The sequence below is a fragment of the Macrotis lagotis genome, chromosome 2 (assembly GCF_037893015.1).
Source record: "Macrotis lagotis isolate mMagLag1 chromosome 2, bilby.v1.9.chrom.fasta, whole genome shotgun sequence".
Lineage (NCBI taxonomy): Eukaryota > Metazoa > Chordata > Mammalia > Peramelemorphia > Peramelidae > Macrotis > Macrotis lagotis.
The window spans coordinates 295,736,886-295,762,691 of record NC_133659.1 but is presented as its reverse complement, the minus strand read 5'-3'; the positions used below and the strand labels follow the sequence as shown (position 1 = coordinate 295,762,691).

At 34.5% G+C, this 25,806-nt stretch overlaps 1 protein-coding gene across 1 annotated transcript in view; it reads right to left on the bottom strand.

The window, feature by feature from the left end:
• Window positions 1–25,806, bottom strand: part of PTPRQ (protein tyrosine phosphatase receptor type Q) — a 316,015-nt gene that overhangs the window by 62,989 nt on the left and 227,220 nt on the right. The window contains exons 33-34 of the mRNA XM_074221062.1: window positions 17,751–17,850; window positions 12,425–12,553 (exon numbers count right to left, since the gene is read on the bottom strand). Coding sequence (XP_074077163.1) covers window positions 12,425–12,553; window positions 17,751–17,850 — 229 coding nt within the window. The remainder of the gene's footprint in view (window positions 1–12,424; window positions 12,554–17,750; window positions 17,851–25,806) is intronic.

Genomic DNA, 25,806 nt, shown 5'->3' with positions numbered 1-25,806 from the left:
TAGGGTCTGTCTTTATGGTACCACTTAGATGAGTGCTTAAATATTTCTATTTTGATAATTATCTTAGAATTATTAATAAATTAGAATTAAACCAACAAAACAAACATTTTGAACTATATATTCTTTCTTTTTTTTTCTTTTTTGACTTGTTTCCCTTTTCACTGTTTGAAGTTTTGGAACTTCTTTACAAGTCTCTTTAAAAATGTTCTTCTGTTGACCTAAGATGCCCTATCCAGCTGTTACACTTAATTCAAGTTTTTATCTTGATGGCTAGTTCTACATATGTGATCATGAATACCCTCTATGGCAAGGGCAAGGTAATGTACCCCTTTATTAAATGAACCACTAAATAAACGATGGCTAAGACCGTTTCAATCGAAGTGCTGGGTATTGGTGAGCAGAAGGACTGTCAGCAACAGCAGTAGAAGAAACAAAGCAAACCAGCCTGGAGGAGGGCAAAAGGCAGGAAAGTTATTCTCGGGGATGTCAAGAGGCCGAGTTCAGATTTCCAGGGCAATGAGGGCAGAAAATCTCCCATTTCACTGTGTTCTTCCCCATTGGCATGACTATCTCTAAAGCCCCAACAGACATTTTCCTTGTTGAACCATACAGTTTCAATTTAAAACCTGGGACACAAATGAAAGCATCTCCAGGGACAGTGGAGGAGAAGTTGATATACCAGTTGATGGACAGAATGATGCCTCTGCTGACAGCCCTGGTTCACCTACTAGATGTGATAATGATGAAGGTGAAGAGGTGGACATGAAGGTTCTTGGCTAGGACTTTAATGAAGGTGAAATTGATGACATGTTTACAGTAAGAAAAAAAGTATATATATATATATATATATATATATATATATATATATATATATATATATATATATATATACTTTGAATCATCAACCAGGGTGGCAGGCAGAATGGAGAAAAATCTAGAATGAAAAAACTAAGATGATCATCTTATCCACAATTAAAAAAAACAGCTCCCAATTCAATTTATTATTGTTTCTCTTTTTGGTTTAGACTTGTTGGGGGTGGGATTCACCCAGTATCAAAGCAACTTCTACTAATGGAGATCATAAAATTAAAGTCTCGAGGGAAGATAACCACAGAGATCATTTAGGTCTAATTCTTTCATTTTATAGATGAGGAAACTGAAATTCAAAAAGAAACTCAATGATTTGACCTGTGTCATACAGCTAGTAGTTAGAAAAGGCAGGATTTGAAGCTAGATCTTCTGGTGTTTAAGTCCAACATTTTAAATGTCCAAATGCCTCCTTTACTAATGGCAAGACCTACTTGAAAAATTATCTGTAATTTATATACTGAGAAATTGAAATGAAATTGGGCACTGACAAGTCAAGTGACTTGAACATGGTTACACAGTAGGTATATGATACAGGAAAGGCTTAAACCCAGATCTTCCTAATTCCAAGGCAGACTATCTACTTTGCTATGGCACCCTTCGTGATTTGTATAAGAGTTGGTTATAAAGAACAAACTATTCACATTAGACATCTTGAGTTGAGAGATCTGAATCCTTGCAGAACATGAGAAGCTAAAAGTGGCCATAGAATCTGTCACTCATTCTAGGAAGAAGTTTTGGGTTATGGGTTACAAAAGTAAAGAGATTTCCTCTGAAGCCCCTATGCCAAGAAGAAAAAGAAGCTTTTAAAAAATTGTCTTATGTTGAATAGGAAAAATATTTGGGAGAATCAATCAGTGAAATAATATTTGGCCACTTGTTAGCCTGGAATGCTGAGAGGTCACCTCTGAGTATGAGTTGGTATTGGATATTTTATGTGTGATGTGATCACTTAACTCTCTAGCTCAATAATATCAACCATTTTCCTTTGACATCTAGAGATTCCTAGTGGAAAACATTTTCATAAAACTATTTCAACCACACCATAGGAAATTTGATCATTAGTTGATTTAAAAGAAACATGAATTAATAATATTTTGCAATATTAATGTCTGTAAAACTTTGGAAGTGAACTGACTTATTCCACTGTGATTATTCTTAGAACTAATAAAATGAGCTGATAAATTTAGAAAGTTAATACTTGGATATGCTAAGGATTTAGTATCAAGATTTGAGTGTGAAGTGAATCATTAATATCTTAAATTCACTCTTTGAAGAATAAAGTGTAAGCTCCCAGAAGGCAGGTCGCCAACCTGACTAGTAGGTGATAAGTTGATATATTTTTCTTAAATGGAAAAGAAACTGAATCATTTGGGGCGGACCAGAAATTCAAGTCACTGGCCCTTTGATTCTCCTTCCACATCTTTTCTTTGCTAGGTTATTTAGTTATTTTTTTATGCCATTAGGAGAAAATGGGGAGAAAATATATGTATTTGGACTACAAATGGGCTGAAGCTCTCCCAGTTCTGAACCTTTTTGATGTTCTTCCCCTATCAAATAGAACACTTTGTGAAGGAAAACAAAGGGATGCTTCTGAACACTTGGAAAATACACACAAATCTTCACAGCTGGTTACATACTTAGTAGGTTTAAGCAGCTAGAGGGTAGGGTGGGAAATTGGTATTTTTTCTTTTTCAGATGTTCACAGAAAACTATTTGAGGTGGGGGGGATTGAGGGGGGGAAGGGGGTCTAGTTTCCAACCTGTAATTTAGATAAACAGGTCCACAATTTGTCACACTAATAGAATAATAAATTGGTACAGTCACTTTCACTTAAGGAGGATAATTTTAAGAGATTAAAATGTACATAATTATGAGTCCATAATAATTACTTTCAATAGATGCAATACTAAGTTTATGAATGCATAGCCACTTAGACATGCTAATAAAAAAAAACAGAAAAAATAGTAGCACTGACATGCAATGAAGAAGGAAAGCGAGGAAAAAGAGAAGCACAGCATCACATCTATAGTTGTTTGGTGCTTTGGAAAAAATGAACACACATAAGTAGAATCTGAATAATTACATAATGTAAAATTCAATAATACCACACCACCTGGCAACACTGCAGTAATAGCACAGTGACTTACTGGATGACAAATATGTCCTTGCGTCTAAAGAAAAATGAAGAGTATCTGGAAGTAAAGATTCATTATTGATTTAGTAGATGTACATGCTCCCTTGTTCTTTGATTTTTTTGCTACTTGGAGAAAATGTGCACAGAATTTGTTAAGGTCTTCATTATCCTCCTAGGATACTTACTGCATGTTGGATTCAGACAATATTGTCTGATGACTTGAGATTGGACAATGAGTCCTGGTACAAAAGTTAAATCAGTGTCACATTTCTGCCACAGAATTGACACCAATGAAAATTCAAACAGTACTTTTGCACCTAGTTTTTTGAACATCAGTCAAATCCCTCTCATAAAAAAGTTATTCTAACCTCTATGAGAGTAAGAATAGATTTGTAACATTCTCTTCTTAACACATCCCCTTTCTTCTTCCAACAAGATAGATATTTAGAATAAATAGATCAAATGTGGTAGTCTATCTTGCCAACTTCCATAATTCCCAATAACTGGAAGACTCTTCGGAAAGGATATTAAGATATTTCCCATTTAAGGTGATTGTCAAAGCAATTTATTAGTCTCATCTAGCTTACTTAAAGCAAGGCCAATGTATGAAAATAGAACATTTTACAAAAGACAAATTAGTTCAGCAGTCATTTTCATTACCAAAGATTTAATGTTAGATTCTTTTAGATATGGAATCATTAAGCTTTTCTGGATGTCATGGACCTTGTAGGTCCCCTTCTCATAATCATTTCCAGTGCTTAAAATAAAGTATATAGGATTACAAAGAAAAGCAATTAAATTGAAATAGCTATTGAAACATGTTTAAAAACCAAGTTGATAGAACCCCTCCTTGACCTTCCCATATGCATATAACATTTATTACAATTCAGCTCTGTATTCTATATGATAGTTACCTTGAGGACACAAATGTTACCTGGAGCAAATATGAACAAACACAATCACAGAACTAGGAAATCAATAAGGAGCTATCTAGTTATTTATACAAATGCTTCATTTTAACCATCTGCAACCCCTGTTTTCTTGCTTTTCAGGATGATTGTAATATGATCTTAAAGCTCTTTTTTTCTGATTAAAATGTTAAAGATCATAAGACCATAGAATTTTAGACTCATACCTAACCCACTCATTTTCAAGATGAGGAAACTGATGAACAAAAGTGATTTGACTGAGGTCAAATGTAGTTTTTTGGACCCCCATCTCTAAATCCAGTATTCTTTCAACTACCTTCCTCTACTTTCATTGAGTTGAGCAGCAAGGTTGCATTTGAAGTGGAATATGAGATGTACTGCTTTTTTATCCCTCCACAAGGGATAGTTCATGTCTAATTTAGATACCAGTGTGCCTGAAGTCTCCTGTCTGAAGTCTCCATTAAGCACCAGCTTTTAGCTCAAATTTATTTTCAGATGAAGAAAATGACATCTCATCCAGTCCAATGTCCATGGATTTTTTTTTTTTTTTAGTTTTTGCAAGGCAATGGGGTTAAGGGGCTTGCTCAAGGCCACACGGCTAGGTAATTATTAAGTGTCTGAGGCTGGATTTGAACTCAGGTACTCTTGACTCCAAGGCCAGTGCTCTATCCATTGCGCCACCTAGCCACCCCTGTCAATGGATTTTCACTGCCCTGTGAGATAGGGCTTTGGTCTTATGAGGTGTCTGACTCATAGAAAATATTCAGTTCATGATGACATCCATTCTTTTGTTCTTCATCATTCTAACTTCTGCCAAGCTTTGTAATGGTCTTTTCCCCATCTTTTTTTCTTTTAATTGATTTTTTTGTGTTAATCCTACATTCTGTCTCTCTATTACTCTTCTTTTACCCATTGAGCAAACAAAAAATTAGAGACCCATTTTATATATATATATATATATATATATATATATATATATATATATATATGTAATCATGCAAAACATACTTTCACATTAGCATGGATTCCCCCCACCCACCCACCCAGGGAGGAATCTGCTATCTCCTTTACCTCTTACTAAGTAACCTGAAATATTAGGGAGCCAAGATAGACAGTGACTTCCTCACCCCCTCATTTTCTCAATATCATCAACAGTGAAGGACTATGACTTCATTAGTATTGAGACCCACTAGTTGAAGAAAATCCTTTTATCAATGCAGAAATTTGTTAACTGAGAAAATAGAAAGGGGGCACTGAGATATAAAATGACCTGCCAAAAGTCACATAGCCAGTAGATGTTAAAGGCTCAATTTGAATTTGTGTCTTTAAGACTCTGAGACCCAGTTCCTACCCATTACGCTATGCTGGCATGCTCCCTCCTCTTTCTCATCTTCCATTTATATTGGACCTTGATTTAACTGATGTAAGTTATGAAACTCTCAGGGAAGAAATCTATGAAAATCAGCAATTCAATCTTAAGAGATCTGCTTGGGTCACACAGCCACATTGTATCAGAAAAAGATGTTGGTTTTTCTGATTCCAACACTGATTGGAATTAAATTGTTGAAGTTTTGCTCTTTAAAATTGCATATAATTATATTCTTTTTGAATGGAACTCAAGATGAACATACCTAATTCTAAATTGGGCTTTATACAAATTGCTATTAAAAGAGGATTCAGTGAATTCATATGAGTATATCCCTGGATCTGTATCCTCATTTGTAAATTTAGAGGGTTGTCTGAATCCCCTTTAAGCTCTAGATGTGTAATCTTATGAAGACCTATGAGTAATTAATGAGAAACACTCAAAAACCCTTTTCACTTTGCTTCAGGAAAAAGTCTATATGATTTTGAAAATGTGGAAAAAATTAGTTGTTTTCCATTTCTGAAAACAAGTGTGAGCTGTTTTTTCAGTCATTTTTGACTCCCCATGGCCCCATTTGGATTTTATTGACAGAGATCCTAGAGTGATTTGCTATTACCTTCCTCAGTTCATCTTATAGATGAGAAAACTGAAGCAGAAAGGGTTTAACTGACTTGCTCAGGGACCAGATTTGAACTCAGGAAGATGAGTCTTCCTGACTCCAGGTTCAGTGCTCCATCTACTGTGCCATATTATTTAATGACAAGTGTGAGTGTGTGTGTGTGTATATATACACACATATATATGCATATATACATATATAAATGTATGTATGCTTGCATACCTTTATATGTTATGTGTATTTATGTGCACACATGTGTTTTATATGTATATAGGTGAATTTTACTTAAAATTACTTTCTTTGAAGGACAATAGCTTTTTTGTGACTAAACTGAAAGTAATATATAAAATTAAAAATTTGAAAACAATCTTCAAAATTACATCTCATCTTTTTTCTTATCTAGCAACTATGATCTTAGACCTTCATTAGATACAACTATTAAACTAGTAAAAAAAAAAGATGGAATAGATGAAAAATACTATAAAATTATGGCATCAAAATTAACAATAAAACTTTGTGGGGAGTTGAATACTTTTAAACAGTAATTCTTTTACTTAGAAACTCTTTCCATAGACCTACTCTGGCTCTGAATAAGCTTCAGTCACTTAGGCAGAAAGACTGCTATAAATCCTTATCTAGATTATGATAAAGGCCTCTTAATTAGTCTCCCTGACTCATATTTCTCTTCCATGGATTCAATCCATTTGGTACTGGATGTTCCAAAAATAAAAAATTGAACTAAGACTTTTGGAACACCCTGTGTACTGCCAGCAAAGAGTTTTTCTTTTGTTTGTTTGTTTTGTTTTGTTTTGTTTTTACTACTCCTTTAGGCATAGATCTCACCATGCTCCTTTCCTATATGATCAACTCCAGTGCCTCCATATTCCCACAGAAAGAAATATAAATTCATCTGCTTAGGTTTCAAAAACCTTTACAATCTGCTCTCAGCCAATATTTCCAACCTCATTTTCTAGTATTCCTCTCATACTCTCTAGGATTCAGCTAAACAAACCTTCTTGATATTCTTCACATATTCTCTCTCTGTATGATTCTGCTTCAGTTATCCCCAGGCCTGGAATGCACCCACTCCACACCTTCACATCAGTGAATATCTTCCTTTTCTTTAAAATACAGCTTAAGTATCACTTTCTACCAAAAAAAAAAGACTTCAGGGGGTCCCCAACTCTTAATACGCTTCCACTGAAAGTATTTCATATTTAACTACATTATATTAATTCTCTTTCTATTCTCTGTATGTAATTTTATATATACTTATTTTTAAGCACCCGGATCATCATCATCATTTCAGAACACACATCTGTCTTGCTAGCTCTTTCTCCAACTGCTGAGATGCTTCCGGTATCTCCAATTTAGACAGGGATCCAAACATACCAACCTTCATTCTTCTCCCTGATATATGTCTGACTTCATCACTATGCCCTGACTTGGTCCTTTCATACTTTCCACATTTCAGCCCCTTTTTGTATGTTGCTTCCCCCATTAAAATATAAGCTCCTTGAAAGTAGGAATGCTGCCCTCTTCATTGATTTATTGATTGAACCCAGTGCATATTCACAATGGAGTGAATGATTTCCTTCCCTCTCCACCCTACCAAGTTAAATCCAAGTAAAATTGTGAAATATCCTAAAATTAAAAAAAATGCAAGGAATTGTTCTCTTAAGAGACCTGTTACATTTTTCCAAAAAATCATCTCTGAAATAGGGCTGCTTGGTTATGAATTTAAATTAAATCTCAGAATATGGACTCAGAAAAGCAAATTTAATTAAGAGTACTTTGGTTTGTTGCCTATGTAGTTGGAACCTATAAGTATTCTGATATGTCTATCCGTGGAAAACTTTTGTGAGTGTGATTCATCTTTTAGTGAACTAAATCAAGATAAAATGATAGATCACTTTAGTGTAATTGAATGATATGAAATAGCTGTGGATAAAACAGAATGCTATATTGCAAAAGGATGAAACCAGTAATCTAGAAAGACATTTGTGAATAGAATGATAGGTTGCTTGCTTTTGTCTTTGGGGTAAAAACAAAGGCACCATCCTAAGGAAGGATTATATAAGGAAAGGCATAAAAGTGCAAAAAATATGGAAGAAAAGAATAAAATAGACAAATTTTTGAAAATCAGTAACTATGGAAGATATAGTACCGAGGTGTGATAAAGGTTCCTTGCCTTCTAGATGATTCATCAATTTAACCAGCATCTATTAAGTACCTACTAGGTACTATGCTTCTTCTGAAACAAAAAGCTACCTTTTTTATTCTCATTTGAGAGGCATCATGGTATAGTAAACAAAGAGCCAGTCTTCAAAGCCATGAGGACCCAAGAAATCTAATTTTGTCAGTACAGGTTGTGTGACCCCTAGGTAAATCACTTTCCCTGACACTGTTCTAGGTAAGTCTCTTAGACTAGACAGTTGAATAGAAGATGCCAACCCAGAACTTTCCCATACCAATCCTCACTTGCAAGTTCCCTAGGCCAATTGGAGTCCAGGTCCAGCTCCTTTATCTATGCCATTCTTGATTAGTTGTTTTTATTTTACTGTTGCGCAGTCTTTTTTTTGGGGGGGGGTCATATCCAACCCTTTGTGATCTCACCTGGGGTTTCATGGTAAAGAGTGATTTGCCATTTTCATTTTATCACTGTTCATTTCTTCTTTCCCTAATAACTTCATTTATTACCCTGCTTTTAGCCATAACTTCTATTTATATAATTCTCAAATCTCTGTCTCCAGATTTGACAACTTTACTGAAATCCCAAATCCTCCACCTGGATTTTCCACTGGCACTTCAAACTCAACATGTGCCAAATTGAGAACATTATCTTTCCTCCCTAAAGTTGTCCCAAGATTTGGGAACTGATTAGATAAAAGGGGGAGCGAGAGGGAAGGGTCAAGGATTCCAGGAAGATTGTAAACTTGGTTGGCAAAAAAATGGCAATGCTAATAACAAAAACAGGGAATACAGAAGAAGATTATTTCATTGATTTTTTTGATGGGGGGAGGTAGAATTAGTTTGCTTTTGAATAAATGAAGCTTGAGGTTCCTATGGGAACTGCTTCAAAGTGTCCAACAAGCAAATGATAATATAGAGATAGAAGGCTAGACTTGGATTCAGGAAAACCTGGGGTATAATAATGCCTGTGATATTTACCAGCTGTTTGACTGAAAAATTTTCTTTTAAAAAATTCATTTATTCATTCATTTATTTTTCCAATTACACGTAAAGATGAAAAGTCATGTTTAACCTTTTTGATCTTAGATTTCCTATAAAATGCAGACAAGGATACCTACTACATTGCAAAGGTTTTGTGAGGATCAAATGAGATAATATATTATTAATTGCTTTGCAATCCTTACAGTACTCTATTTATGTGACTTATGAGTAGCAATAATAGTTGATATATATTAACTCACTTGAATCTCTGTGAGATAATTTCTATAGATTATTTTTTAGATTTTTCAAGGCAAATGGGGTTAAGTGGCTTGTCCAAGGCCACACAGCTAGGTCATTATTAAGTGTCTGAGGTTGGATTTGAACTCAGGTACTCCTGACTCCAATGCCGGTGCTCTATCCACTGCACCACCTAGCTGCCCAATTTCCATAGATATTGTTAACCTTATTTGAAGAAATTGAGGTTTAGTGATCAAAATGACTTGCCCCAAGGTCATGTAGCTAGTAAGTACCAGGGGCAGAATGTTCACTCAAATTCTCCTGACTTGAAACTCATGATTCTATCCATTGTACCATACAGATCACCTTATCAAGTCCCAATGATTCTACTTCTGTAACATCTCTCATTCCTATCCTTTCATCTTAATTATTACTGTCAATACCATACACCTGGGTTATTGCAATAGCTTTTTAACAGATCTTCGACTTCATGCCCCTCTAATCCATCCTTATCCCTTCTAATGCAAAGATCTTTGGACTGCTCTCTCCTTCGATCAAAAATTTTCACTATTTCTCTCTTGTCTACTGAGTCAAATTCACATTCCTTTTCCAACATTGAAATTCTTCTACACCCTAGCTTTTGGGATTCTTTGTCTACTCTTCCTTGCTCTACTAAAGTTTATACTGTACTGAAGTAGCTACCTCTTAATATTCTACTAAAGTAGTTATCTCTTTGTGTACCCTGGACTTCATCGCAATTTCCTACCTCCATATATTTGTTCATCCTCTTCCTTATGCTCAAAACACCCTTTCCCTCTTTCAGAGATTGAATTCTTTGAAGTTCAACTTAAAGACCATCCCCTCCAGTAAGTATCCCTTGATTATTTGTTGATACCTAGATAGTAAGTTTTTTGGTCTCTAATTCACTTATCAGATGCATCATTGTGTCCTGTGGTGATCAGTGTATGTCTGTTTGCTATTTGTGGTTCTATTGGAAGTATCACAACCTTTAGCCTTTCACCATTTTTGATGGATCTTCCTCTCTTATTTGAAACGTTCCTATTATGGTTGTTGCTCATCGAAGGAGCTATTTTCTGAAAGCTTAGCATCATATAGTCCATCTTAATATGGATATTATCAATAGTTTATCATATCACACTATTGTAATCCGTTAGATTGCAAATTCCTTAGGAACAAGGACTGGTTTTTGCCTCTTTTTTAAAATCTCCTCCCTTCCCTCTAGAACTACTCAATAAGTGTGTATTCATTGACTGAATAATAGGAGGGCTAAGCAACATTGTCAATTAAAGACAAACGAGTTTCAAAGGTAAATCTAGTAAAACATATTAAATATTGTCATATGTGGCATGTAAATTACATTTTACATGTATAGTATAGATATGTATACAAATGTGTATTATGGATAGAGAGGCAGTGTAGCATAGTGGTCTTGAAGCTAGGGGGGAATCTGGGCTTTCACCTCTTCTGTCCACGGCTATGTGATTCTGGGCAAGTAATTTAACCTTTCATTGTTCTAGATTATTCTCCTAGACTGTAAGTTGTGGGCAGGGTACGAGCTTGCATTGATAAAGGGAATTTCCTATAACAGCAAAATCAAAGGTCAAATCCTATCATTCTCTGTTTAAATAAAAAATTGGAACCACAGGAAATGAATATGAAAATATAACAAATAAAATAAACATATTAAACTGAAATAGTCAAAGGCATTTCTGAAGTAATATTTAGGAATTACCTTAATACAAAGTAAATTAAAATGGCAAAAAGTCACACATGTGAATTAAGTATTCAGGTAAAATGATAATAATTAAATGATACTTCAATGAAAGTCAATTTATCTCCAGTTCTCAAATGTTATGTTTGCAATTCAGATATTATAACAGTGATTAAACTTTGTTGCAGTTGAATCAATGGTCTGTCAGATGACATTTCTTTTCACAGTATCAGACATATATAAATATATAGATGGATATAGATATGGACATAGATTGATTGCTCTATGTCTAAATATACAGAGAGAGAGAGACAGAGAGACAGAGATACAGAGACACAAACAGACACACACACACAGACAGACAGACACACAGAGACAGAGACAGAGATAGAGAGACAGAGACAGAGATTTACTGGAAATATCTATGCAAAGTCAATCTGTAATTTATACACCAAGCTTCTGCTTATGAAACCACAGATAATTCTCTCTTCTTTCCTGTCCAAACTTTCCATGCCATCACCTTAGAGATCATTATAATTGTTTGTTTTTGTCTTATAAATTGTGTTCTCCCTGTGCCTGCTGAGGAATCATTTTCTAACTCAGCATCCCAGTACTCACCCAAAGGCATATTATTTCAGGTCTTAATGAGACTTGAAACAGTTTCTGCCAGATCAGTAAAGATGCATTGTTAACAATAAAATGTCTAATTATGAAAATATTTTGACCTTTGAATAGATTTCTGAGGAATGACAAGTTATTATAAATAATTCCTTTTTAATCATAAGAATTTTAGAATTTGGTGATCTATATGAATTTCATTATTATTCATTTTTATGACATTTAACCATATATTTTGTTTCAAAATATTTAGCATCCTTTGATATAATTTCTAATGCATGCTTTAGAATCCTGATGAAGTTGAACATAAAAAGATTTAAGCAATATTTTATGCTAATGGAATGATTCAGAGACAATCATTAGAAAAAAGCAATGAATTGAAGATAATGATTATTAGACCACATTAAAAATATGGATGTTTTTGCATATGATCAAACATCAGTTTCTTGAAATTATTTGAAAATATATATCAAGCAAAAGTTATTTTTAAAGCCTTCTTTTCTCACTGGAAATTATAGTTTATGATTTTTTTAACCTAAGTATTGCATTCTAAAAATAAGAAAGATTAAGTGATTCTCTGAACACTAGTGAGAAGTGTGTGGAAGAGGGAGGTCACCCTTTGAAAGATGATCTGAGCGACCTGTGTAAATAAGAGTGCCACAAACACTTCCAACAAGCCTAGGTCAGAACGGGGTCATGGCTACAGACCCTTCAGACTACTGTTTTACCAAAGGAGGGTGCTTACCGAGTTAATCTCTCATCCTTCAGCTCCAGATCTGCCACTGTGATGAACTGATCTAGTTTGAATTTGGTATCAATAATTTCTGCATCCCTGGGAGAGTAGGTGCCCCCCTCTTTCTGTTTCTGCCGAATTCTAGAACAAGCAAGATAGAAAATAAGCTAAGCAAAGAAGGACACACAGTTATTTTTTTAAAGGAATACACATGTTGTTTGACAGACAATGTGCCATTAAGCTGTCTAAGAAAATTAGAAAATAATTCAAATGATGGATTCAATTTTCTGACCTTTGAAATCAGAGAAAAAAGCATCAGTCTAACAAAGAACAATTACAGCAGAAATGAAATTTTTTTCTTTTCTAATTCTGCTATGGTTTGTTTCCATTATCATGTCAATGACTTCTTTTGTTAAGTCTTGATACTGAAGCTGCATTATCAAATAGAATGTAAAAACCCTGATGGAAAGAACTGTCACACTTTTAATTGTGCATTCCCTAATACAGTATTTGATGCCCAGAAATTCCTTAAATAATACCAGTTAATTTCTGCATTTATAATAGTCAAAATAACTTATTTGCTCAGTCATACACACACACATATACACATGTGTATATGTAAACACATACCATGTATGTGTATGTAAACACACATATAAGCATTTGTATATACACATATATAAGCTTTCACTATATATGTATAATGTGTATATAGAGATATATGTCTATATATACACACACACATATATATATATATATATCTTTATCCATCTATACACAGAGATAGAGATGATAGAAATATAGATAGATAGAGATAGAGATAGAGATAGAGATAGAGATAGAGATAGAGATAGAGATAGAGATAGAGATAGAGATGATAGAGATAGAGATAGAGATAGAGATAGAGATAGAGATAGAGATAGAGATAGAGATAGATAGAGATAGAGATAGAGATAGAGATAGAGATAGAGATAGAGATAGAGATGATAGAGAGATTTCTGTCTAATGTAGCCATCTCTGGGGGAGATAGAATAAAAAAAGAAATTTCTATGAGAAGTTGTTATAGATTTGAAAGGAATAGTAAGCAGATTTGCTGTTTCATGTACAGTCATTTTAATTGAATTATGTCATGAAAATGTTTGTTTTATTTCATAAAATACAAATAAAATAAAGTTTAAAAATAATTCATTGATTGGTTGATTTATCAAACTATGGGATCAGAACACTGAAAAGGAATCTTAGAGATCACTGTTTCTAACCCTCTCATTTTGAATATGAGGAATCTTAGGTACAGATAAGCTGTCACTTGCTTAGGGTCACCTAACTAATAAATATTTATGGCAGTTTTTCAACACAGGTCTTCTTGGTGCTAAATCTACCACTTTATTCACTAGGTTTGCTCAGACACAAGCTATTTGCTATGGTCATAAGCTGTATTACCAATCTCAACCAGTTTATGAAAAATGTGTCCCATGGAATGTTTTAGTCTCAAGAATCTGGATGTCCTAAGGCCACTGGGTGGGGAAAAAGAACCCTGGTTAAGGAATCAGAGGAATGAATCCACATATTATCACTTAGTACCTATAGTTTATTGTTGTTATATGTCCTTCTTTCTCAAACAGGATCATGACATCCTGGATGACTTAAGTAAAGGAGGACTCTGCAAATCACCAGCCTCATTTTTCTCCTGAGTCATGGGTTCAGTAGGCAGGTATGTATCAGAATGACTATAAATGGTCCTGATGTTGTGGGGAATATTGACCTTTTAAAGTTAAGGTCTTTAAGAATATTCACTTTGACGGAGGCAATGCCTATTCAGTGATTAAGGCTAGATAAGAAAAAAGAGACAGAGTGATTTTCCCAAGTCACTTTATCCTGTTTGCTCAGTTTCCTCAGCTGTAAAATGAGCTAAAGAAGGAAATGGCAAAAGTATTCTCTGTCCTTAGATAAAATCTCACTCTTCCATGGGTTTTCTTATTTACAAAACAAGGAAGTTGGGTTCTATGCTTTTAAAGTTCCTTCTTGTCTTAAATTCTTGGTCTGTCATCATTAGCATTAAAGAAAAGAGCATGTGGAAACTATAAGAGATTAAAGTCATACTAAGACTTTGGAAATCTCAATATGAAGAGTAGGAGACATATCATGTGATGGTGGAATTAGCCAGCAGCTTTGGACTAGGTATGGTCACACAATGAGACTGGTCAACAGAATGGCATGGAGGTAAGAGTCAGTGAAGGTGAGGGCTAGTTTCAGTTCTGCCACTGACTGCTCTGGTCCTCTCTTGCTTTATCTGTACTATGAAGAGCTTGGTATAAACTTGCCCTCTTTGTGAATCTTAAAAGTCCCTTTTACTGCTAAAATTATCTTTTATAAAGATAGAATTTATGTACAAATCATGGCAAGCTTTCGCTATGTTAATAAATGAAATCAGTTCAATGTATATTTAATACTACTAAGAAATCAAGCATTTTATTAAGTATCTGTTCTATGCTGATTTGGGGAGATAGTGGAGGACAGAAGGACTTGCTATGAGCAAACCATGAGGTCACAAACAGTTGGATACAACTGAACAAGTGAAGAACAATGTGCCATATGTCATATTAGGCACTTTTACAAATACTGTCTCATTTTCTTCTCACAACAGTCCCTTGATGTAGGTATTATTATCACCATTTTATATCTGAGGAAACTGAGGCAGATAGTGATTAACAGGAAAAGACAGTGATTAGATGTCAACATCTGGACACTGAGTTTATTAATCAACACCAAAAAAATACTGGTATGCATGATCCTGTTTCCTATGATTTGAAAGTGTTCCTAGATTGAGCTATCTTGCTTTTTTCTTTATAAATAGCAAGAAACTCCTTATCCAGGAGTGGGTTTTACAACTGACTCTTGGGAGGGGGGGATGTTCTTATGATGCACTTTTAAGTTTAATATGCAGTATTAGCATTTTTTCATCACTTCCTTAAGCCTGGATAATCACCAAATAATAAATCAAGCCCCTGAATGTAGCATTTTCTTCTTTCTGAGATGTAAATGCTCACACTGAAAATTTAATAATTCCAGATGAAATGTCTTCAGCTCATCTCTGGAAATAAGGAATTCCTGGTGAGGACATTCCCTCTTCAAAGGCAGATCATTACCTGAGAGAAATTAAATGACTAGTCGAAAGCCAAACTGCCAGTGTGTGTTGAAGGTGGAACTTGAACCCAAGGCTTCCTCATACAGAGGTTGGCACTCTACCCATTATATCATATTCCTCATTAAGCTCTAACATTAAAGCCAAATGGAAGAAACCTTAGAGGAAAGTTCATTAAAATGCCTCATTTTCCCAGATGAAGAAATTAAGTTGGGCACTAAAGTTATATGCCTAAGATCTATGGTTTCTGGAATCAGAAAGACTTGAGTTCAAATCCAGCCTCAGATACATTATAGTTGTATGACCCTGGGTGAGTCACTTAACCTCTATTTACTTTAGTTGCCTCAACTATGAAATGGGAAAAATAATCACATCTACTCAACAAAGTTGTTAGGAGGATAACTTGGGATATTTGTGTGCTAGTCTCTGTGCCAATGGCATGTTACACTCTATAGATATGTTACCCCCTTCCCCCTTCTCTAAAGTAAATATAGATTTACTAGCAATACAAGTGTTTGATTTCCGTGTATATGTTTGTGTGTGTGTTTGTGTGTGTATGCATTTAAAGCACATTACTGTGAAATATAAACAAGAGTAAAGCAAGCATTAGTTAGGAAATAATCTCAAGACTTAGAAAAACTTGAGTCAACTAGAATTTTTTTTTATCTTAACATTCTGTCCTTTGCCAAGAAAAGGACAATTCATAAGAAAGTTGCTCATTAGGCTTTAACCCACCCCCACCCCCACTCCCCCACTACCACCAACTTTCTGGACCAGTCTAAATCTCTTCCGATTTGAACATTTTTTTCTCAACTCATCATTACTATAAAACTGCAATCATAAGATATGTTCCTAAAGATTATCTTCAAAGAAAATTCGGTTATTTTCTCCTTATTGTTGCTTAGGCAAGGAAATTGTTTGTGCATTTTAGGATTTTCGGTAACAAGTTTCCAAACAAAATGATAACTGTTTGATTAGCCTTCATTTAAGCAGAAAATTCAAAGTACAGCAGAAAGAGGATTAATACTGAAGTCACAGGAGCTACCATCTTGTCTTTCAATCTCCTCATGACTGCCGCCCTGATACTAGCTGTGTGATTTTTACTTGTCCCCTCTTCAACTATTGCCTTATCTGTAAAATGAGGAACAGGGAGTAATGTCAGACTAGAGGGCTTCCGAGGTCCCCCTCTGCCATCTTTGGTCCTAGATGATCAATGAAGAATTGATTCTTTTATTCTATAAGAATTTTGGCTAATAAGACCTTTTCTGTTCTTTTTCTGGTGATTCACAATTTAGCAACTATGAATCGGGAAGACATTTTCAGATATGGGTGATATGATCTTATTGGGACAGGAAACCACCAGGTGAGAAAACTACTACCAATGCAGACCAGCATTCACCCTGTAACTTATAATATTGGAGAGTTGTCTAAGGTACTACAAAATGAAGTGACTTGCCCAGGATCACACAACCAGTATGAGTCTGAGGATGGACATGAATCCTGGCTCCAGCACAGCTCACTGTCCACTAGACCATCCAAATTTTCAGAAAATTATTAAAATTAATAAAGTGTTGGATGTGGAATATTTAAGGAAAACCAAAGAAAGTCAGTCTGTAGAGCATGGGGGGGGGAAGGGCATAGGAGAGTTAGTATCAGAAGTCAAGTATAGGCACAATATGATTAATGTGGATCTATGTTTAGCATAATTATACATGTATAGCCTGTATTACATTGCTTTCTGTCAGAGGGAGAGGGGAAATGAAGGGAGAGAGAAAAATGTAAAACTCAAAACCTTGTGAAAAATGATTTTTGAAAACTACCATTGCATGTCATTGGAAAATAAATAAATAAAAAATTTAATAAAGTTAAAAAAAATGTCAAGCTTAGAAAAAGGATCCTAACCAGTTGCCATCTATTTTCACTAAAAAGAATATGGATACAGTTGCAATAAAATAGTAGCACCCATTTAAGATCTGAGAGGATGCAAAACCCAAGGATTCCTGAGGATTCCGTGCTGTAGAAAAAGGGGCAATGAGACCAATATTCAGTTAAATTGACGTTCCTTCCAATTCTTTCACCAGCACAATATTTGCATGATTGCCTCTGTATAATAGCTACTTAATCTAGAGGTGATGAGGCTCAGATAATGTGTACTGTCTTATAAATGCCAGAAATGTTATTATAAACCCATCCTACCTTGCAAATGCAAAAATAGCAGCCACCAAGAGAATTAGGGAGAGGATACACAATGTAACAGAGAGAATGATCTCTACAGTTCTTTCTGATAGTCCTTCACCTGAAGAAGAAAAGAGGAAATATCAAAAATGAATATTAAGACGGATTATTGTTTTGACTTTTTTTAAATTCATAAAACAATTTGCTGGTATTTGATTTCATATTGATGGTAAAAACTATCTAATCCACTGACTTTTGAAATAAATAGTGTAAACATTTTCATTAAGAAGTCTAAGTCACGCTGTGAATAGAATGAGAATAACAAATATCACAATTATTATGGAAAGGATTATTTGAATTTTGATAGCTGCTCTCATAATTATGTATCTACTCTATGACAGACGTTTACATGTGGCTGGAATTATAGCTGTTTCATGAATTAAAGGGAAGGGGAAGAATTGAATTTGGAGTTATGACATTTGGTTTCAAATCCTTGCTATTTATGTCACTTTGGGAAAGTCCCAACCTTTCCTAGCCTCAGTTTCCTTCATGGGACCTTAGATCTAGAGGGAGAAGGAAGTTGAGGTCAGCTATTCCAAAACTCTCATTTTACAATAAGGAAACTGAGGATCAGGAGATTAAGTGAATTGTCCAGGTTCACACAAGCAATGAGGGTCACAGATGGGATTACAATTCAGAACCAGATTCTCCATGAAACTCTAAATTATCTTTTTTCTTTAGCTGTTATGGTATAATGAAAAGAAAATGTATAGAACTTAGAGTAATAAGAAACTTCAAAAACTTAACATATGTGCAACCATAAGCAAGTTATTTAAACTCTTTGAACTTCAGGTTATTCAGCTATAAAACAATAATAAAACTATTTGTGCAACCTCCCTGGGTCACTAGGTGGCACAGTGGATAGAGTCAGGAAGGCCTGAGTTCAAATCCAGTGTGAGACATTTACTAATTTGTGACCCTTTCCAAATCACTTAATCTTGCTTGCTTAAGTTTCCTCATCTTTAAAATGACTTGGAGAAGGTAATTTCTTGACCAAGAAAACCTCAAGTGGGCTCATGAAGTGTTAACATGACTGAACACAAACAACCCACCTACCTGACAAAATTATTGTCAGGAAACTACTAAAAGAGTTATATGAATGAGTGCTAGTATATTTACTACTGCCCTTTTAAGAAGTTATAATAATTGATTGATATTGGGAAAGATGTAGCTACACTTCTAGAATCTGGGTTTGTTTTTTTTGGAGGGATGGGAGAAACTCTTTTCTTTTTTTCCTTTTGTTGAATTTTACAATTCTTCCCCCAATCATGCTCCCCCCCCCCCCATAAAAGGCAGTCTGATAGTCTTTACATCATTTCCATACTATATATACACTGATCAAAATTGAATGTGTTGAGAGAAAAATCATTGCATACTCTTTTCATAGATGGAAACCCCACCCCCAAAAGTTGGTTATTCTAAGTAGTTACACTTGAAACAATCTGGTAATGAGACTCTCTTAACCTAGCTAGTTAGATGATCCTCAATCTATGAATATGTAGTGTATCACTGCAGCTGCATGGGGTCTTGCTAACTTGGAAAATCCTACCAGAACTTTCTCCCTGTTATCACGGTCTTTGAGAGATTATATTCAATTTGACACTGATAATGCAGCACCAAAAATAAGACTTTATTGGGGGTATTGGCCAAAGGAAAATTACTAGAGTTTGCAATTGATGATGATAGAAGTAATGTGCTTCCTTTATTCTCAGGAACTATTCTTAGAAAATAAGTTTATTTGATGGAAAATAGTTTGGGTTTTCCTTTCTTTTGCTCCTTGACATTTTGATGAAGGAGGGAGGTTTAGAACTATCACTTCACCAAACAAACTACCCCTAGGGAAGATGGAACTCTGCCTAACTCTTTCTATGAAACCAATATTGTGCTGATACATAAATCAGGAAGAGTTAAAACAGAGAAAGAAAATTATAGACCTATCTCCCTGATGAATATAAATGCAAAAATCTTAAATAAAATCTTAGCAAAATGATTACAACAGGTTATCACTGGGATAATACATTTCGACCAAGTAGGATTCATCCCAGGAATACAGGGTTGGTTCAATATTAGGAAAACTGTCAGTATACTCAATTATATCAACAACAAACCTATCAGAAATTATATGATTGTATCAATAGATGCTGAAAAAGCTTTTGAGAAAATACAGCATCCATTCCTACTAAAAACACTAGAGAGTGTAGGAATAAATGGACTGTTCCTTAGAATAATTAGCAGTATCTATCTGAAATCAAGCATTATATGCATTGGGGAGAGGCTAGAGGCATTCCCAATAAGATCAGGGGTGAAACAAGGGTGCCCATTATCACCACTACTATCCAATATCATATTAGAAATGTTAGCTTCAGCAATTAGAGAAGAAAAAGAAATTGAAGGAATTAAAATTGGGAAGGAAGAGACAAAACTCTCACCCTTTGCAGATGACATGATGGTCTACCTAGAGAATCCCAAGAAATCATCCAAAAAATTGGAAACAATTAGCAATTTTAGCAAAGTTGCAGGATATAAAATAAATCCTCATAAATCCTCGACTTTTCTATATATGACTAGCAAGATACAGCAGGAAGAGCTAGAAAGAGAAATCCCATTCAAAGTAACCTCAGACAATATAAAATACCTGGGAGTTTATTTGCCAAGACAGACTCAGAAACTTTTTGAAAACAATTACAAAATGCTTCTGACACAAATTAAATCAGATTTTAAAACTGGGCAAATATCAACTGCTCATGGATAGGTAGAGCTAATATAATAAAAATGACAATTCTACCAAAACTAAATTACCTGTTTAGTGCCCTACCAATCAAAATTCCAAAAAAAATTACTTTAATGACTTAGAAAAAAGTTGCAAGTAAATTCATATGGAGAAATAAAAAGTCAAGAATTTCCAGGGATTTAATGAAAAAAGTGAAAAAGAAGGGGGCTTAGTCCTACCTGATCTAAAATGATATTATAAAGCATCAGTCATCAAAACTGTCTGGTATTGGCTAATAGAGTGGTGGACCAGTGGAATAGACTAGGTGCAATAGCAGGACACAATTATAGTAATCTGCTGTTTGATAAACCCAGAGTTCAGCTATTGGAATAAAAACTCTCTCGCTTCGATAAAAACTGCTGGGAAAATTGGAATTTAATATGGAGAAAACTTAGATTAGACCAACACCTCACAGCCTATAGGAAGATAAGATCCAAATGGATACAGGATTTAGACATACAAAACAATACTATAAGTAAATTAGAAGATCATGGACTAATTTACCTGTCAGATCTATGAAAAGGGAAGCAGTTTATAACTATGGAAGAAATGGAGAACGCCACTAAAAACAAACTAGATGATTTTGATTCCATTAAATTAAAAAGCTTTTGCACAGATAAAACCACTGTAAACAAGATCAAAAGAAATGTAGTAAACTGGAAACAATCTTTACAACTAATGTTTCTGACAAAGGATTTCTAAAATATACAGAGAACTGAGTCATATTTCTTTAAAAAAAAAACCATTTCCCAATTGACAAATGGTCAAAGGATATGCAAAGGCAATTTACAGATGAGGAAATCAAAGCAATCCATAGTCATATGAAAAATTGCTCTAAATCATTACTTATTAGAGAAATTCAAATTAAAGCTTCTCTGAGGTACCACCTCACACCTCTCAGACTGATCAATATGACCAGAAAGGATAATGATCATTCTTGGAAGGGTTGGGGGAAATCTGGGACACTGTAATTGTTGGTGGAGCTGTGAACTCATCCAACCTTTCTGCAGAGAAATTTGGAACTACGCCCAAAGGGCAACAAAAATGTGCAAACGCTTTGATCCAGTATCTTTACTGGGTCCATACCCTGAAGAGATGATGAAAAAGGGTAAAAACATTACTTGTACAAAAATATTCATAGCTTCCCTGTTTGTGGTGGCAAAGAATTGGAAATCAAGTAAATGTCCTTCAATTGGGGAATGTGGTATATGTATGTCATGCAGCACTATTGTTCTTTGTAGTACCTTATAGTTTTAGAAGGAGAACTGGAACCCTAAAATATCTGATGATTTGTCCAGGATCACAGAATCATTATGTGTCAGAGGGAGTAGTTGAATACAACTTGCTATCCACCACCCTACACTGTCTTTCTTGATATAAGCAGGCAAATATTGGGTTTTAAAATTCACCCAACCTTGGCAGTCTTCAAGTTGAAATTGATCAATCCTATATTACAAGCTAATAAAAACAGTTAGAGATGAATTTTAATGCATTTCAAAACATGAATGATTTCTGCTTTTAAACAGTATTTTCCACATTTCATTTTTCAAATATTGACTATTGTTTAGATTAAACTTGGGAATAGAAGTATCACAAAAAGCAGAAGGATGCCACTGGGGCAATCAATATTCCATATATTTGCAGAATGTTACAGGGGATAAGAAACTTGAGAGATCAAATATGCAGCAGAATGGGAAAGTGCTAATAAACCACAAATATTAGTTGAATTTCTTAAAGCTTTGGATGAATGGATTAGTGAAATGAGTAACTGAAATGTATAACTAATCTGTTCAGGAAATGTTCTCCTTTATCACTCTCTGGGCACACAAAAGTACAAAAGTAAACCAAGGCTATAGAGGTTAGGGTCCTTTAAGTCATTTACAAAGTGCTAGTTTCATTACTTCTCTGGTGATCTCAGCTTCTGAGAAACAAAGAAAGAAGAGAAAGAAAGAAAGAAAGAAAGAAAGAAAGAAAGAAAGAAAGAAAGAAAGAAAGAAAGAAAGGAAGGAAGGAAGGAAGGAAGGAAGGAAGGAAGGAAGGAAGAAAGAAAGAAAGAAAGAGGAAAGGAAGGAAGGAAAGAAGGAAGGAAGGAAGAAAAAGAAAGAAAGAGAGAGAGAGGAGAAAGAGAGAGAGAAAGAAAGAGAGAAAGGAAGGGAGAAAAAGAAAACAAAGTGAAAATAAATAAAAGGGGAAGGAAGAAAAAAGAAAGGGAGATAAAAGAAAGAAGGATAAAAAGAAGAAGGAAGGAAAGAGAAATAAAGGAGGGAAAGATGGCTGGAAAAAAGGAAAGAAGGAGGGAGAAAGGAAAAGAAGGGAAGGAAGGAAAAAGAAAGAAAAAATAAAAAGAAAGGAGAGGGAGAAAACAAGAGAAATGAAGTAGAGAAAGAAAAAAGAGAAAGAGAAAAGGGATGAACAGAGAGAAAGTGGAAAGAAGGAAGAAAGGAAAGGACAAAAGGAAAATAGTTTCAACAAATCCTAATCAGAAAAGCAATTCCTTGTTCTTAAAAATAAAACCATGTTCTCCGTGATACAACCATGAGTCATTTCTTGGCTGAATTCAAAGCTTTAATCCAGTATGATTTACCATTCAAGAAAGCATGCCATTAAAATTCAGGAAATCAGAGTTTTAAAGAAGCTTTAATTTTCACAAGGAACTGAGATCTTATGATTAAAAATAATTATTATTCACTGACCTCTTTGCTTAACCCACAAAAACTGTCTATGTGAATAACAAGGTTGTAGGGAAGAGCAGAAAGGCATTTAGGGAAATTAATGCTATTTTCTTATCAACAATACTGAATTTTTGCCAGGAAAATTGAATTCTCTGCATACATTTCTTCAGTCTTGGGGCACAGGGAGTTATCCTCTTATGAATTGTCTTTTACCAAAAACTAATTCTGGTGACTCATTATTGTGGAGACAATCAACTTGGAAAGTTTTCAGAAACAAGCCAGAAAAATGACTACATGCCTGTCAACATAGGACCAGTCTAAAGAAGTTTGGAGATGTCTAGCAATAGGCTTTAGGACAATGACTTCTGTGATTACAGTACATTTAAAAATCATCTCTTCATTGGAAGACTATTACTTATCTATCTGTTATTAGTAGATCAAGACTTCTAAGAGCCTCTATCAGTTGTCAAAGCGGGTTCTGATTTCCATTTTTTAGAGGAGGTGTCTCATTAAATATAGAACATTTATGAAAATAGAGAAGCTATACATATCTAAAAAATGAAATTAAGTATCTTTTCCCTGATTGTCCCTCGTGCCTTTACTGCATTTCTTTATGACTCCTACTTTTTGGAATCAAGGGTCTTAAAGACTTCAAATCACATGCAAACTTCTGCATGAAGTTTTCCTTCATTGCACCAAGGTATTAGTTCTTTCCTTTCCTAAAGTTAACCTTTTATCTATCTTGTAAGTATCTATATAATGTACATAGTGTCTCTGCATTCCCTCACCATAATAGAACTTTTATAGCATTTAGAAAGAGTCATTTACAGTTTGAAAAGTCATTTAACTCATTTGATCCTCACAATTATCTTATGAGTAATTTCCATTTTAATCAACACCATTTTATAGATGAGAATACTTCAGATAAGGGATGGAGTGACTTATTTGAGGTGACACAGCTAAAAAAGTGTCTGAAGGTTGAATTAGAATTCATTTCTTCCTATTTCCAAATCCAGCATTAACCATTATATCCATTAGTTGTCATTTTTCATTAAAGAGGTCTCTTCCTTCTCAAATTATCATGCTTAGTTTTCCTCTTCCAGAAAAATGATACCTGCTTGGAGACAAGGGCTATTCTTCCCTTATCTTTCTAGTCTATATGACCTAATATAAAACTTGCTTAAAGTCAGTATTTAATAACTGTGTGTTGGATTTTATTGGATCAAAAGATACAAAAGACTAAAAAAAATAATATTTGCCCTAAAGGAGCTTACACTTTATTGGAAGATATTAAAAAGTATGTATAAAGTGTAAGATAATTTTAGGATGGAGAAAATACAATCAACTTGGTGTGGTGTATAGAACCAGCAAAAAATATACTCTGAGAAGTAGAACCTAAACTGTGCCTTGAGGTCTTCTGAGGATTCTAAAAAGTAGAGGGAAGAACAATGCTTTGGACTTGAAGGTATGTTTATTTCTAACTGGTAATCTCTTTGAGCTAAGGCAAGAAAACAAGGAAAGTCAAGAGAGGACAGAGAAATTTTGTAATAGCTAAGAATATGAAAAAATAGAGATGAAAAAATAAGAGGGGTGGAAACATAGAATACAGCATCAATAAACTAAAAAAAAAAAAAGGACTTTTTTTGGGTTGCCATGTCCCTTTCAGGTTCAAGAACCATACTGGGTGAAATGCAAATTGTAATTTGTAACAGGAGGTCCTGTTTCTTATTAAGCATACATCAAGACTTCTCAGTGTTGGAAAGCAGTTAAAACAGGAGGTGTTATGGCAAAAAAAAAAAAAAAAAAAACGATCACAGAATACTCCTACCATAGGGGATAGGATTTCGTCTTGTTCAGATTTAATGAGAGTACTGTAAGGTACAGAAGGATCTGTCTGGTTTTCCAATCACAGGAGCCCTCTATATTTAGGGCCTGCAACCAAAACAACATGTAAGAGGAACAGCTATAAACTTAAGTGCCTAATGAAGATTCCAAATGAGAATTTCATTTGAGACAGATCTTAGGAGGAAAAAAAGAGAAAAAAAAATCTATGATTCATGCATCTTTTAAGAACAGAAAAAATAAAGTTCAAATAACTATCATGGATTTGAAATATACTGTATAATTCAGATATTGAGTGAATGAATATTTTTAGGTAGGAATCAGTGATCAGTGATGGAATAAATGATAAGGAATCATTTCACTCACTTGATTAATTAGGTATCATTGAATCCAATATGATTATAGTTCTTTACATCATTAAGGAATATTTAGTGACCTTGAAAAAAAGTTTCATTAGATCGCAGGAATGAAATCTAACTGCAGCAGAATGGTGAGGAATATAAAGTAGGAAAAGAATTGTCTCTAAACTCAAAGTTTTGGCCAGTGACCTGGAAATGAAAAGAAGGGGATGACAGATATCAAGGAATTACTTCACAGGATTGACAGAATGGAGAGGAGGGTTTGGCTAATTTGTATTTATTTTGTGTATAGGAAAGCTGAGACTTGAACATGTTTGTATTTAGACTGTTAAGATATACTAGAGATTAAAGGATTAGTCTAAAGTGATTTAAAC